Source organism: Cajanus cajan, chromosome 1 (genome assembly GCF_000230855.2).
Source record: "Cajanus cajan strain Asha chromosome 1, NIPB_CcT2T_4, whole genome shotgun sequence".
NCBI lineage: Eukaryota > Viridiplantae > Streptophyta > Magnoliopsida > Fabales > Fabaceae > Cajanus > Cajanus cajan.
Window position 1 is genome coordinate 61,167,490 of NC_138517.1, and position 12,443 is coordinate 61,179,932.

At 36.5% G+C, this 12,443-nt stretch overlaps 1 protein-coding gene across 1 annotated transcript; it reads left to right on the plus strand.

Annotated features, from left to right (window-relative positions):
- The first annotated feature begins 1,217 nt into the window (after nt 1-1,217).
- On the plus strand, nt 1,218-1,823 carry LOC145955113 (uncharacterized). Its single transcript, XM_083069817.1, has 2 exons — nt 1,218-1,617; nt 1,684-1,823. Exons 1-2 carry the CDS (start codon nt 1,218-1,220, stop codon nt 1,821-1,823), a joined length of 540 nt encoding a protein of 179 aa, XP_082925943.1.
- Nucleotides 1,824-12,443: the final 10,620 nt, after the last annotated feature.

A 12,443-nucleotide genomic window follows, 5' to 3' on the forward strand; every position in this document is an offset into this window, starting at 1 on the left:
CAAAGAATGTCCAAACTCAACCCTAGGGGAGATGGACCATTCCAAGTCCTTCATAAAATAAATGATAATGCATACACATTAGATCTTCCTTCTGAGTATGGCACAAGCTCCACTTTTAATGTTTGTGATCTTACACCATTTTTAGGAGCTGAGGAATTACATGAAGATTCTAATCTGAGGACAGATGCTTCTCAAGAAGGAGGGGATGATGGAGGACCATCCTTGAAGACTCATGTGGGCCCCATGACTAGGTCCATGGCTAGGAGGGTTGAAGAGGAGGAGGGTGTTCACACACCAAGGGACACTCTCCTCATGATAATAGAGTACTAATACTCTCCTAAGCTTCATTAGTTTAGGATTTATTTTGTTTTCCATTTTTACCCTTGTATTTTGGGGTATTTTAGTCCTAGGGTTTATTTCTTTGTATTTCCCATTTTGCCCTTGTATTTTGGGGTGTTTAGATGCTTAGGTTAATTTCAAAATGGGCTAGGCGTGTCCATTAGGAGGGTGACGCACACTTAGTGGAATTGTTTGGACATTTTTGGTGTTAGGTAGGCTTAGGCCCAATTGGAGGGCCAAGGTGCATAGACTTATCATGCACCTTGTTGTAGCCAACCTAAACCCTTAGATGCCAAACTTGGCCACCAAGTAGCATCTAGGGTTAATTTGCATCTCATTTAGTATGCATTTGGCTTGATGAATTTCGGCCAATGCAACACCAAATGAAACCCTAGATGCTAGCACTCCTATTTATACCCTAGCCTATCACCTTGTACATACTTTGGATATATTGAATTTGAGTGTGCATTTTTTTGCCTCAACTTCTCTTCCATAGTCTCTAGGTACTCCACGGCCCCTCCCTTCTCCTCCTCCCTAAACCACCATGAGTGAGTTGAGCTTGGCCTTCCTTGGTTGGCCTTCACCTACCTTAGTGAAGTGAGCTAGCCAAAAGGAGCAACACCCTACCAAACACCTTCCTCCCCTTTGAGCGTGACCACCACCACCCTAAACACCAACTCTCCCTTAGTTTCTAGGTTGCCTTTGGCTAACCTCCTCCCATCTCCACCCTAAGAGAGCAAAACCCTAAATAGGTTTCATCCTACACTTGGATGAAACAACCTTGAGCAAACCATCCTCACTTTGTGCTTCCGCCAACATCACCACCATCTTTCCATCTTCTTTGGAGTCTCCTTGTTGAACCAAGATCAAGGGCGTGCATGGAACGAAGCCACCTTCCATCAGAGAAGATTGTCCAGCCCAACAGAAAAGACTGGAGTAACAGATTGGATGATGCTCTTTGGGCACATAGGACTGCCTACAAAGCACCCATAGCGATGTCTCCTTATCGGGTTGTCTTTGGCAAGGCATGTCATTTACCTGTTAAGATTGAGCATCGGGCCTACTGGGCTGTGAAGACCTGCAACTTCTCCATTGATCAGGCTAGTGAGGAAAGGAGGTTGCAACTAAATGAGCTTGATGAGATTCGCATGGAAGCCTACGAGAATTCAAAATTCTACAAGGAGAAAACCAAGAAGTTCCATGACAGCTTGATAGTTAGGAAGGACTTCGTGGTTGGCCAGAAAGTTCTATTGTACAATTCTCGGCTCGGACTCATGGGTGATAAGTTACGATCAAAGTGGATTGGACCTTTTGTTGTTACTAATGTTTATCCTTATGGTACAGTTGAGATCAAAAGTGAATCCACAGATAAGAGCTTTAAAGTCAATGGGCACCAGCTAAAGCCATTCCTCAGCAATCCATCTTTGTTGGATGCTGTTGTAGAGGAGATGTCTCTACTTGACCCTGCTTCTCTCCCACCATGATTTAGGGAGTTTTCTTCTTTTTTTTCTTTTCTCCTTCTTTACTTTTATTGCACTTGTCCATATTTATTGATTGTTCTAATTGCTCTGATCTTCTGTTTGTGCCACATTGGGACAATGTGTAGTTTTAGTGTGGGGGGGGAATGTTTTGGTTATATGCTTTTAGGGTTTATTTTTTATTTTTGGTTCAGGTTTTATGTTTAGTTGTTATGTACAGTTTTGCATGTTTCTCTTTGATTTCTGGGTTTCGATAGTTTGTAGGCACTTGCTTCACTCTTGGATATGAGTTACTTGATGTTATATGGATTGAAATCCATGTCTTTCTCTGCTTGGCAAGTTGATTATGAGGTTTGAGAGGTTGAATTGAATGTGATAGATTTACCTTGTGTGAGGTTTTGACCCCTTCTCTGTTCTTTCTTGTGTGTTTTGCCTCTTGATTGCTTGCACAATATTCTTCGCTTGACTCTGTTTGATATTTCTTGGTCTGCATGCATGTTTGGAAAGGATTAAGGCATTTTGATTCTCATAAGCCTCTAGCCAAATAAGCCTACCTTGAATTAACTCCTCTGATAACCCCTGCTGAGCCTATTTCCCCTTCTTTGTTTGAAGCTCATTACAAGCCTTAAGCGAAAAACCATGATTACCTTAACCTTAGGGAGTTTTGGAGCTTTGAAATTGTTTTGGGAATAAGTTCTTGAATAAGTGTGGGGTGTGTGTATGTTTCATTGGATAAGTTCTTTATATAGGCTAGTTGATTCCTTATGTTGTGCATTTTACTTCTCTGTATGTTATCTTATCTCATTTCAAATTTTCGTGTGTACTGTTCACTACGTACTGTTCATTTAAAAAAATAAAAAATACAAAAATACAAAAAACAAAAAAAAATAAAAAATAAATAAAGAAAGAAACAACAAAAAAAAAATGAAAAAGAGAAGTTGTTTGAGGCAAGAGAAAGAGGATTGATCATCATAGAGGTCATTAGAGGTTTCTGGGTTTGTTTCTTGTGCGTATTCTTGACTTATTCCCCATTGCTCCTCTGGTTCCTCTAGTTTGTAGTTACTTATCCCATATATTATCCTCTACCCTGTCCTTGGCCTCATTATAATCCTAAAAAGACCTTTTGATCCTTATGTGCTTGTGTGTTGGGTGTTGATTTTAAAGGCTTGCCAAGTCTATCTATTGCTTGTTTTTCACGAGTGCTCCGAGAGTTTACAGTAGCCTAGACACTTGAGAGATTCATTGATACAGTGAATATCTTGTGAAGTTATGTTGCTTTTGAGTCACCTCTTGAACTGACCGATGTTCTTGCCATGTTTAGAAATGCTTGGATGATTTCCATAAGTATTTGGTTTCTCTGACTCTTTGTGTGCTGGATGTTGTCTACTCCTTTTCTTTTCTCAGGATACATTGAGGATTGTGTAAATCTGTTTGTTTTCTTGTGTGTATTCTTGTCTCTGATTCTCCCTGTTGTGTCACTCTCTTTGATGTCTTTGGAATTGTTCCTTGCCTGCGTTTTGATTTTGCCCAGGAGTGCAAAAGGCTAAGTGTGGGCGAATTTGATGAGTCATTATTTTCCCTTATTTTCTTACCTTTCTGTACTTATTTTAATCTCTGATTTGTGCTTAATTGTTGATATTTTGCACTGTTTTCTATTTGGCCTTTAATTGGATCGGTAATTCATATTTTAACTAATTTGAATTTTCTGAATCTAATTATTCCAATTTTTATTTTCAGGGTAGTTTAATAATTATCTAGGCTTGGAATTAATTTCTGGACTTCAAGAGGAGCTGCCACGTCATTTGCCATGTCAGGGCCACATCAGCAACATACTTACATTTTTGTTAACCTTGTATTATTCATTTTCAGACCAGACACATCCAGATGGGGGCCCAATTTCGTTTTAGGTCATATGAGTCTAGGTTAGGGCTGACTTGGCAGCCACTAACATGAACATTCTGATGTGACCATGTTTTCGGTAGCTCCCTCCCTTTTGTTTTCACGTTTTCCTTCTTTGTTCTGTATCTCCATATTATTCACATTTTTGCTCCCAGTCACGTTTTGGGGTTTTGCTGGTTGTATTTTGAGACTGCATTTTTGTTGAAAGAATACAGATTGTTAGTTTCATTTTTCCTTTCCTTCTTCCTTGCATTTTCGTTTTCATTTCTCTTGAATGGAAGCTAAAACCCTTGGGGTTGGCTCATTGAGCAGATTGTAATCTCTATTTGAGATTTTATTCGTATTTGTATCTGTGTTTTGCTTTGTTCTTCTTCATTGAACCTATGAAACGTTTTGACACCTGTTCATGCTTAATGAATCAGGTTGCTCACAGGTTGCTTAATCTTGTGGGGAGGTTTAATGTTGTATATGTTTGCTTAATTCGTGTAGGGAAATCCTGAGTTAATCTTCGCTTAGTTGGTTAACTCGGATGGAACAAGGATTAAGTTATGAACAGAGAAATCTTTTGAGAACCAGGGATAAAAGAGTTGCAATCTGAGAACCAGGGAGCCAATCCATTTTTTGTTGTGCTACCTGCTTTTTATTGTGTTTTAATGTGTTATAAACTGAAAAAAAAATCTGAATGAAACCCCCCCCCACTTCGTGTGTTTAAGACTTTGACAGAAAAAGACTGTCCTTGGGAGACGACCTAGGACAACTTCCTAGTACTGCATTTAATTGTTTTTATTTGACCGGATACGACTTTGATCAGACTTATGGTACTTCCACCTTTTAGGGGTATAGAACATCAAATAGATTTTGTACCTGGAGCTAGTCTACCTAATAGACCAGCTTATAGGACAAATCCTCAAGAAACTAAAGACATAGAGAAACAAGTACAAGATTTGTTGGATAAGGGTTGGATTCAAAAGAGTCTAAGTCCTTGTGCTATGCCTGTTTTATTGGTGCCCAAAAAGGATGGAAAATGGAGGATGTGTTGTGACTATAGGGCCATCAACAACATCACCATTAAATATAGGCACCCAATTCCTAGGCTTGATGACATGCTTGATGAATTGCATGGATCATCCATATTTTCCAAAATAGATCTTAAAAGTGGATATCACCAAATTCGTATTAAGGAATGTGATGAGTGGAAGACTGCTTTTAAGACTAAGTTTGGATTATATGAATGGTTAGTAATGCCATTTGGGCTTACTAATGCACCTAGTACATTCATGAGGTTGATGAATCATGTCCTTAGGGATTGCATTGGTAGGTTCGTAGTTGTTTATTTTGATGATATTTTAATCTATAGCAAAAGTCTAAGTGACCATGTGGATCACTTAAGACAATGTTTTGCTTGTGCTTAGAGAAAATCACTTGTTTGCCAATGTAGACAAGTGTACCTTTTGTGTTGATAATGTTATAATCTTGGGATTTGTAGTGAGTAAACAAGGGGTTCATGTGGACCTCGAGAAAATCAAAGTCATTCAAGAATGGCTTATTCCTACTAATGTAAGTGAAGTTAGGAGCTTCCATGGATTGGATAGCTTTTATAGACGTTTTGTTCCTGACTTCTCTACATTAGCTTCACCTCTCAATGAGTTAGTGAAGAAGGATGTGGTTTTTCTATGGCAAGAAAAACATAATTTAGCCTTTCAAGAACTAAAGCAAAAACTCACTCAAGCACCTATTCTAGCTCTCCCTGATTTTAACAAAACTTTTGAGCTAGAATGTGATGCTTCAGGAATTGGCATAGGATCTATGTTGTTGCAAGGTGGCGACCCCATTAGCCTATGTTAGTGAAAAACTTAATGGGGATGCCTTGAACTATCCAACCTATGACAAGAAGCTTTATGCTTTAGTTCGAGCTCTTCAAACTTGGGAACATTATCTTGTGACCAAGGAATTTTTCATTCATAGTGATCATGAATCACTTAATTTATATTTGAGGGGCCAAGGTAAATTAAATAAAAGGCATGAAAAATGGGTTGAGTACCTAGAACAATTTCATTATGTCATCAAATATAAAAAGGGCTCTACAAATGTAGTAGTTGATGCCTTATCAAGAAGGCATGTTTTGTTGAATATCCTAGGATCTCAAATACTAGGGTTTAATGACATAAAGAAATTGTATGAGAAAGATCCCGATTTTGCTAACTTTTATCTTTAATGTATTCAAAAACCTTACCAAGGTTACTATATTTCCGAGGGGTTTCTTTTTAAGGAAAACAAACTTTGCATTCCCCAAGGATCTATTAGGAAACTTTTGGTAAAGGAGAGCCATGAGGGTGGGCTCATGGGGCATTTTGGAATTGAGAAAACTCTTTTGCTTTTAAAAGAGAAATTTTTTTGGCCTTATATGAAAAGAGATGTCCAAAGGTTTTGTACTAGATGCATAGCTTGTCTTCAAGCTAAATCTACAACAAAACCTCATGGATTATACACCCCCTTGCCTATATCCAATGCTCCTTGGGTTGAGATTTCCATGGACTTTGTCCTTCGTTTACCTCGAACCAAAAGAGGAAAGGATTCCATATTTGTGGTGGTAGACCATTTTAGTAAAATGACACATCTTATTCCATGCCACAAAGTGGATGATGTAAGTAACATTGCTAAGTTATTCTTTCAAGAAGTAGTGAGACTCCATGGGTTACCCAAAATCATAGTTTCTGATAGAGATGTTAAGTTCCTTAGCCATTTTTGGAAAACTTTGTGGCCAAGGCTAGGAACTAAACTTCTATTTTTTGCCACATGTCACCCACAAACTAATGGGCAAACTGAGGTAGTCAATAGGTCTCTTGGAGCTATGTTGAGGGCAATCCTCAAAGGCAATAAAAAGTCATGCGATGACTATCTCCCTCATATGGAGTTTGCCTATAACAGGGTGGTTCACAAAACCACTAAAATGTCTCTTTTTGAGATTGTTTATGGTTGCAATCCTCTTACCCCTTTAGACTTATTACCCCTTCCCGATGTTGCTTCTTTTATTCATAAAGAAGGAACATCTAGGGCTGAATTTGTGAAGAACTTACATGAAAGGGTTAGAAATCATATTCAATCCCAAAGAGAAAAATACACAAAATATAATAATAAGGGTAGAAAGGAAGTTATCTTCAATGAAGGAGATTGGGTTTGGCTACACCTTAGGAAGGATAGATTTCCTTCCAAAAGAAAGTCTAAACTTAGTCCTAGAGGAGATGGACCCTTTCAAATCCTTAAGTGCATCAACAATAATGCCTATGTCCTAGATCTTCCCTCTGAGTATGAGGTTAGTCCTAGTTTCAATATATCTGAGTTATCTCTTTTTACAGGACTTGTTGATCACGAGGAAGATTCTTTGGATTTGAGGTCAAATCCTCTTCAAGGGGGAGGGGATGATGGAGGCCCATGGGCCAAAGGCCCAACTACTAGGGCTATGACAAGGAGGATGCATGAAGAATGGGCCAGTGCTCAAGAGAAGCCCATAGTACTTTTTAGTTGCGCTTTAACTCAAGCCCATGTAGATTAAGTTTAGGCCCATTGGGCTTGTATTATGTTTTTGGGCTTTGTATTTTGGCCAAGTAGTTTAAGAATTTCATTTCATTGTAATTTGAATTTAGGGTTAATTAGGTTGTCATGTGCATCTTAATTTACATGCAATTAGCATTACATTTAGATAGCATTTCGGCCATGTGCACTCATGCACATGGGGTGACCGAAATTACTCTTAAATGCATGCTAAATCACATGCAAATTAAGTAGCACATGGGGTGACCGGTCTTGGCACCAAAATTTGAATTTAAACATTCAAATTTTGGCGCCTAAGGTTAGTTAAACCATACCATGGTTTAACTTAACCTTAGGTTAAGCCTAGCTTGTCACACACACTTCCTAAGCCTATAAATTCACTATGGTCGGATCATGTACACACTTTGGCATTTATGAGATTTTCATTCATTGAAGAAACTCTCTCACCAAAGTCACCTTAGGAGAAACCCTTCTCCACTTCTACTTGAGCCTTTCTCTTTCTAGAATTAGGCTTACCTCTCTTCTATCCGAGACTTGTAGTTCAACTTAGGCTACACTTACTTCTTCACTTTTGCTTCAAGTCCTTGCGCCAACCTCAAGGAACTGTGGAGGAGTTGTGGTCAATAATCCATGGAGTTTTTCTTATAAAGGCTCCATCACCTTCATCCGTTGCATCTCAAACTCCCTGATCAAATTTAGCACTTGCATCCCTTTGACTCTCTCATTTCCTTCATACTCTTGTTTGAGAAAATCCCAAATAGCCTTTGTTGACTTTAGAGTCACAATTCTGGTGAAGATTGATTGAGAAACAGCAAAAAATAGACAAGACTTTGCCTTTGATTTTCGCTGCTTTCTTTCCTTATGATACTTGATTTGATTAAGTGTTGGATTTTCTGGTAATTGACCAACCTCATAATCCTCCTCAACAGCTTTCCAAAGATCATTTGCATCAAGAAAAGCCTCCATTCTGACTGCCCATAGGTGATAATTCTCACCATCAAATGCTGGTAGTGTTTGGACTGAATAATCAGATTGCATTTTCAATTCTCAATATAAGGGTTTAGGTGTTTAGTGGAACTCTCAACCTTACCAGGTCCCTCAAGAACAAAATAAGCTCTGATACCAATTGTAGGAATTCAGAAAAATTGGAAGGCTGAAACTCATGTATTTTTATTCATACTTGCAACCTTTAAATATACAAAACATAATTGCAAGCTAATACAAATTCTGCTCATAAACATAAAATTAAATGACAAATGTAAATACTAATAAAAGTGTAACAACTATAATTCCTATAATTAAAATTCATAACCGGAATTCTAATAATGCTCCATTAATCTAAAATAAACTCAAATAATAGATGTTAATTCATATTCTCAACACCCTTTCCTCATGTCAACATTTGCTGAACCTGCAGGTGCAACTTTCTGCCACCCTATTACTGCGAGGCAAGTATCACTGCTGACACCAAAGGCAAGGTAATGTTTGTCCTATTTCATACTGTTGCGTTATTCTGTTTTTTGTTGTTTGCTTAATAAGGGATAGAATGCTTTTATTCTGTGAAATTTAATTTACCAGGGTTGGTTGTAGGATTCAAATCTTGGTCCATGCTGGGAATTTTTCCTAACTAATTTGTTATAAATATCATGCAGGGCTCGTGTTTCTGGTGATCTGTATCCAAAGCCCATACTGCGCTTCAGGGGCCTTCCGGGTCCAGCTTGGGAATGGCGACATGTCATTCTGGTTTGGTTGTTGGTTACGGGAGTCACCTCTTTGTGAGGAGGTGCCTTACGTGCACTTACATGATCTGTCCCTTCGGGTGTGTGATATGGTTCGTGATAACCAATGACAACTATAACGTCTTTTTACTAGTTATGTCAAAATATCCTTCGGTATCCAGTTTCTCTGCATCCTTCGTTACCTGATGTTATGGTATGGAGTGCTTGCATATCTGGGAAGTATACTACACGAGCTGGCTATAGGTAACTTCTGCAGCAACGTAACAACACTGCTCTTGAATCTTGGAAGTGGTTGTGGAATCTGCACGTGCCTAAAAATTTAAAATTCTTCCTTTGGCCGCTTGTGCTCCTTGGCCTTCCTTGCCAGCAATTTTTGCTGGATCATCACGTGGGCCAAGAGGCGCCCTGTCAGCGTTGCTCAATGCTCACAGAGGCTTGAGGACCTCTTTCACTTGTTCTTTGAATGCCCTAATGCCCATAGAGTTTGGACTATATTGGGCTTCCAGGGGAATCTTCCTTCTCGTATGGATATGGTGAACCATTTATGGCTTAAAGAGCGGTTGGCCACGTGGGGCGTGTTGGGTATCGTGGCTCTTTGGGAGATTTGGTTGGCCCGCAATGCTATGGTTTTTAGCAATCGCCGAACTCCATTTCAGAGTGTCATAGCACGTATTTGGGTCTTTAAAGATCTCACTGAGCGTGTCTTTCTTCACTCAGCAACGATCAGGGATGTCAGGTGGGTAGACTGCTTCCAAGCCGTTGACAATCAAATTACAGTTCATGTTGATGGAAGTGCACTTGGGTGTCCTGGACCGGCGGGTTTTGGTGGCTTGTGCAAGGATAGTAGTGGCCAGTGGTTGGTGGGTTTCTATGGGGATATTGGAGAGGCTAACAATCTAAAGCCATTTCTCATGATTAAAGATTGCTTGGAGATACAGATACAAGGATGGTTTGCGTCTGACTCTTTGAATGCAGTTTCCCTAATCTTGGGTCTAGTTCAGGTTTGTAACTAGTATGCAGGCCTACTTGCGTATATTAAAGAGTTCTTTTACCGTGACGGGAGGATTTCCTTACGACATACATTACTTTAATGGTGTGTTTGGATGAGGAATTTTGATAGGGTAATTCATTTATTTGAAGAATTTCAAATTCCTTGAGGTAAAATGCTTTGTTTGGATGAGGAATTTACAAAGAATTTGAAATCCAAGCATTTGTGAAATTCCTTAAAATAGTAAAATTTCAAATTCTCCCAAAAATGGGAGAATTTGAAATTCCTCATATTTATTTTTCTTATTTCACCTATATATTTTATCTTATCTCTTTATTCTTTTAATTATTAGATATTCAAAAATATTTTTAAAATTATTAAATATTATCTTATATTAATTTTTAAAATTATTAAATATTATCTAATATTAATTTTTAAAATTATTAAATATTTAAAAATGAATTAATATTTATTTTTATAAAATTTAATTTAAAAATCTCAACATATAAATATATTTTTAAAATTAGTTTTACTATGATGGAATCAAATTATCATATTCAACCTAACAATTTAAAATTTAAGAAATTTGAATTGACTCATCCAAACAAAATATTTTAAGAATGATAGAAATTGAAATCAAAGTAATTCAAATACCAAGAATTTAAAATTCTTTAAATTTGTAAAATTCTTCATCCAAACACACCCTAAGGGAATTAGTGTGCAGACTACTTGTCAAAACTTGGGCCAAGTTGTGGTGAAGGCTTAATGGTGCTTGAGGATATACCTGTGGAGATACGTCTTCTTCTTGAGGCAGATGGGGCCAAGACTTCGTTTTTGAGGGGTTAAATTTCTCTTTACTTGTACTACTAAAAAAAAGATTGACTTGAGTTGGTTTTGGTTTTTAAATTCGTTGGTGAAAGGGCAAACATTTCGTTAGGTGATTGTCTGCTTTTCATCATTGTTTTGTTGATCTTCAAGTGGAAAATATATCTTATTTCGTTATAGTACACTTGATTCTTTGAAACATTGGATATTAGTTTATGTACCTATAATTCATTTTTTGTCTGCACTCAATTTTTTCTTTTTGTCTTTTCAATTTCCATGTTAAGGTCGAGTTTCTTTTGTCTTTGTCCAATGACCAAGATGCTTAATGAAAATTGATCGAGTTTACTTAGGATACTAAGGGTATTATGACTGTGGACCTTCCTACTCAGGTTGGTGTCATTTATGAATTTTCTTATTCATTACAATATGCTATTGTTGTTATTTTATCTTGTGTTATATCGAATGGATTTGGTGTACATGGTAAATTGATAAGGAAGCATGGCGGCCTTGAGAACACAACAATACACAACAATTCATCAACCGGTCAGACTATTTTTAGCATATTTTTGTAGAACTTGCTACTTCGGATATAAGTAACAAATTAGATTTTTCTTTCTCATTATTAGTAACAATCAATGGTTTTTAATGTTATTTAGATGTATATTTATTTCATATCAGTAATTTAGTTTTAACTCTTTCATATTCATTTGTTTCCTATACGGGTATGCAAATTAGATATAACAATCATTTAAAGTGAAAAACATTTTTTAATTAAAATTTAAATTTCTAATAGAATTAATTAAGAATAACTAATTTGATTAATTCTCTTGATGGTTTATCTTATGTTACTTAGATTATTTAATTAGTTTAGGGTAAAAGTGCATATGGGAAATGCTGAAGTTGGCATCTTCTAAAACCCTAATGAAATGTTTAGTATGTGAAATCTTTTTTACTTTACCTTGGTTTCTAATGTTGGTAGTCGTTTAAAAATAAAAGATTCTCAAGAAACATTATTTCTTGAAAACTATTTTTATCTCATTTTCTCACACAAAAATTCTAATAGGAGTAGGAATCCAACTTTTTTGAGTTAGGAGAAAAAATTTATGTATATATATATATATAAAAAAAACATTATCCCTTTTTAAAACATAAAACCTAGTTAATATATTGTTTTCTCCATTATCACTTGAACAACTAACATAAAAATACATTAAATTTATTAACTAATTAAAATATAAATTAAATAAAACAATTCATTAGACATAATTCTTTTTTCACTTTTAATTATATTTTTTAAGAAAAAAAGAAAATAAGTGCAACATTTCATTATAAACTTTTAATAAATTATTTTATTGTACTTTTTATTAAAAAAATATTTTATTATTATTATTATTAGGTAAGAATTACTGTTTTCATTGTCGTATCCCGAAAAATTCCGATCTTCCGACTAATGGATTAGACTTTCAATTGAAAATCTCATCAATTAGGGAATGCCCGGAAACTAGACTAATCCTTAATTAATGATTTTGAAAAAATACTTCATAGAGTCTCCACCAATGTTTTGCTCAAAACATTGGAAAAAGCATTTTCAAAAATCCAATAATGGCCTTAATAACTAGAATT

What these genes read in the sequence shown, in the direction of transcription:
- LOC145955113 (XM_083069817.1), top strand. Translation starts at nt 1,218, where the DNA reads ATGGAACGAAGCCACCTTCCATCAGAGAAGATTGTCCAGCCCAACAGA. An exon ending in TTCTCGGCTCGGACTCATGG is followed by an intron (nt 1,618 to 1,683) that starts GTGATAAGTTAC and finishes CTTATGGTACAG; the next exon opens with TTGAGATCAAAAGTGAATCC.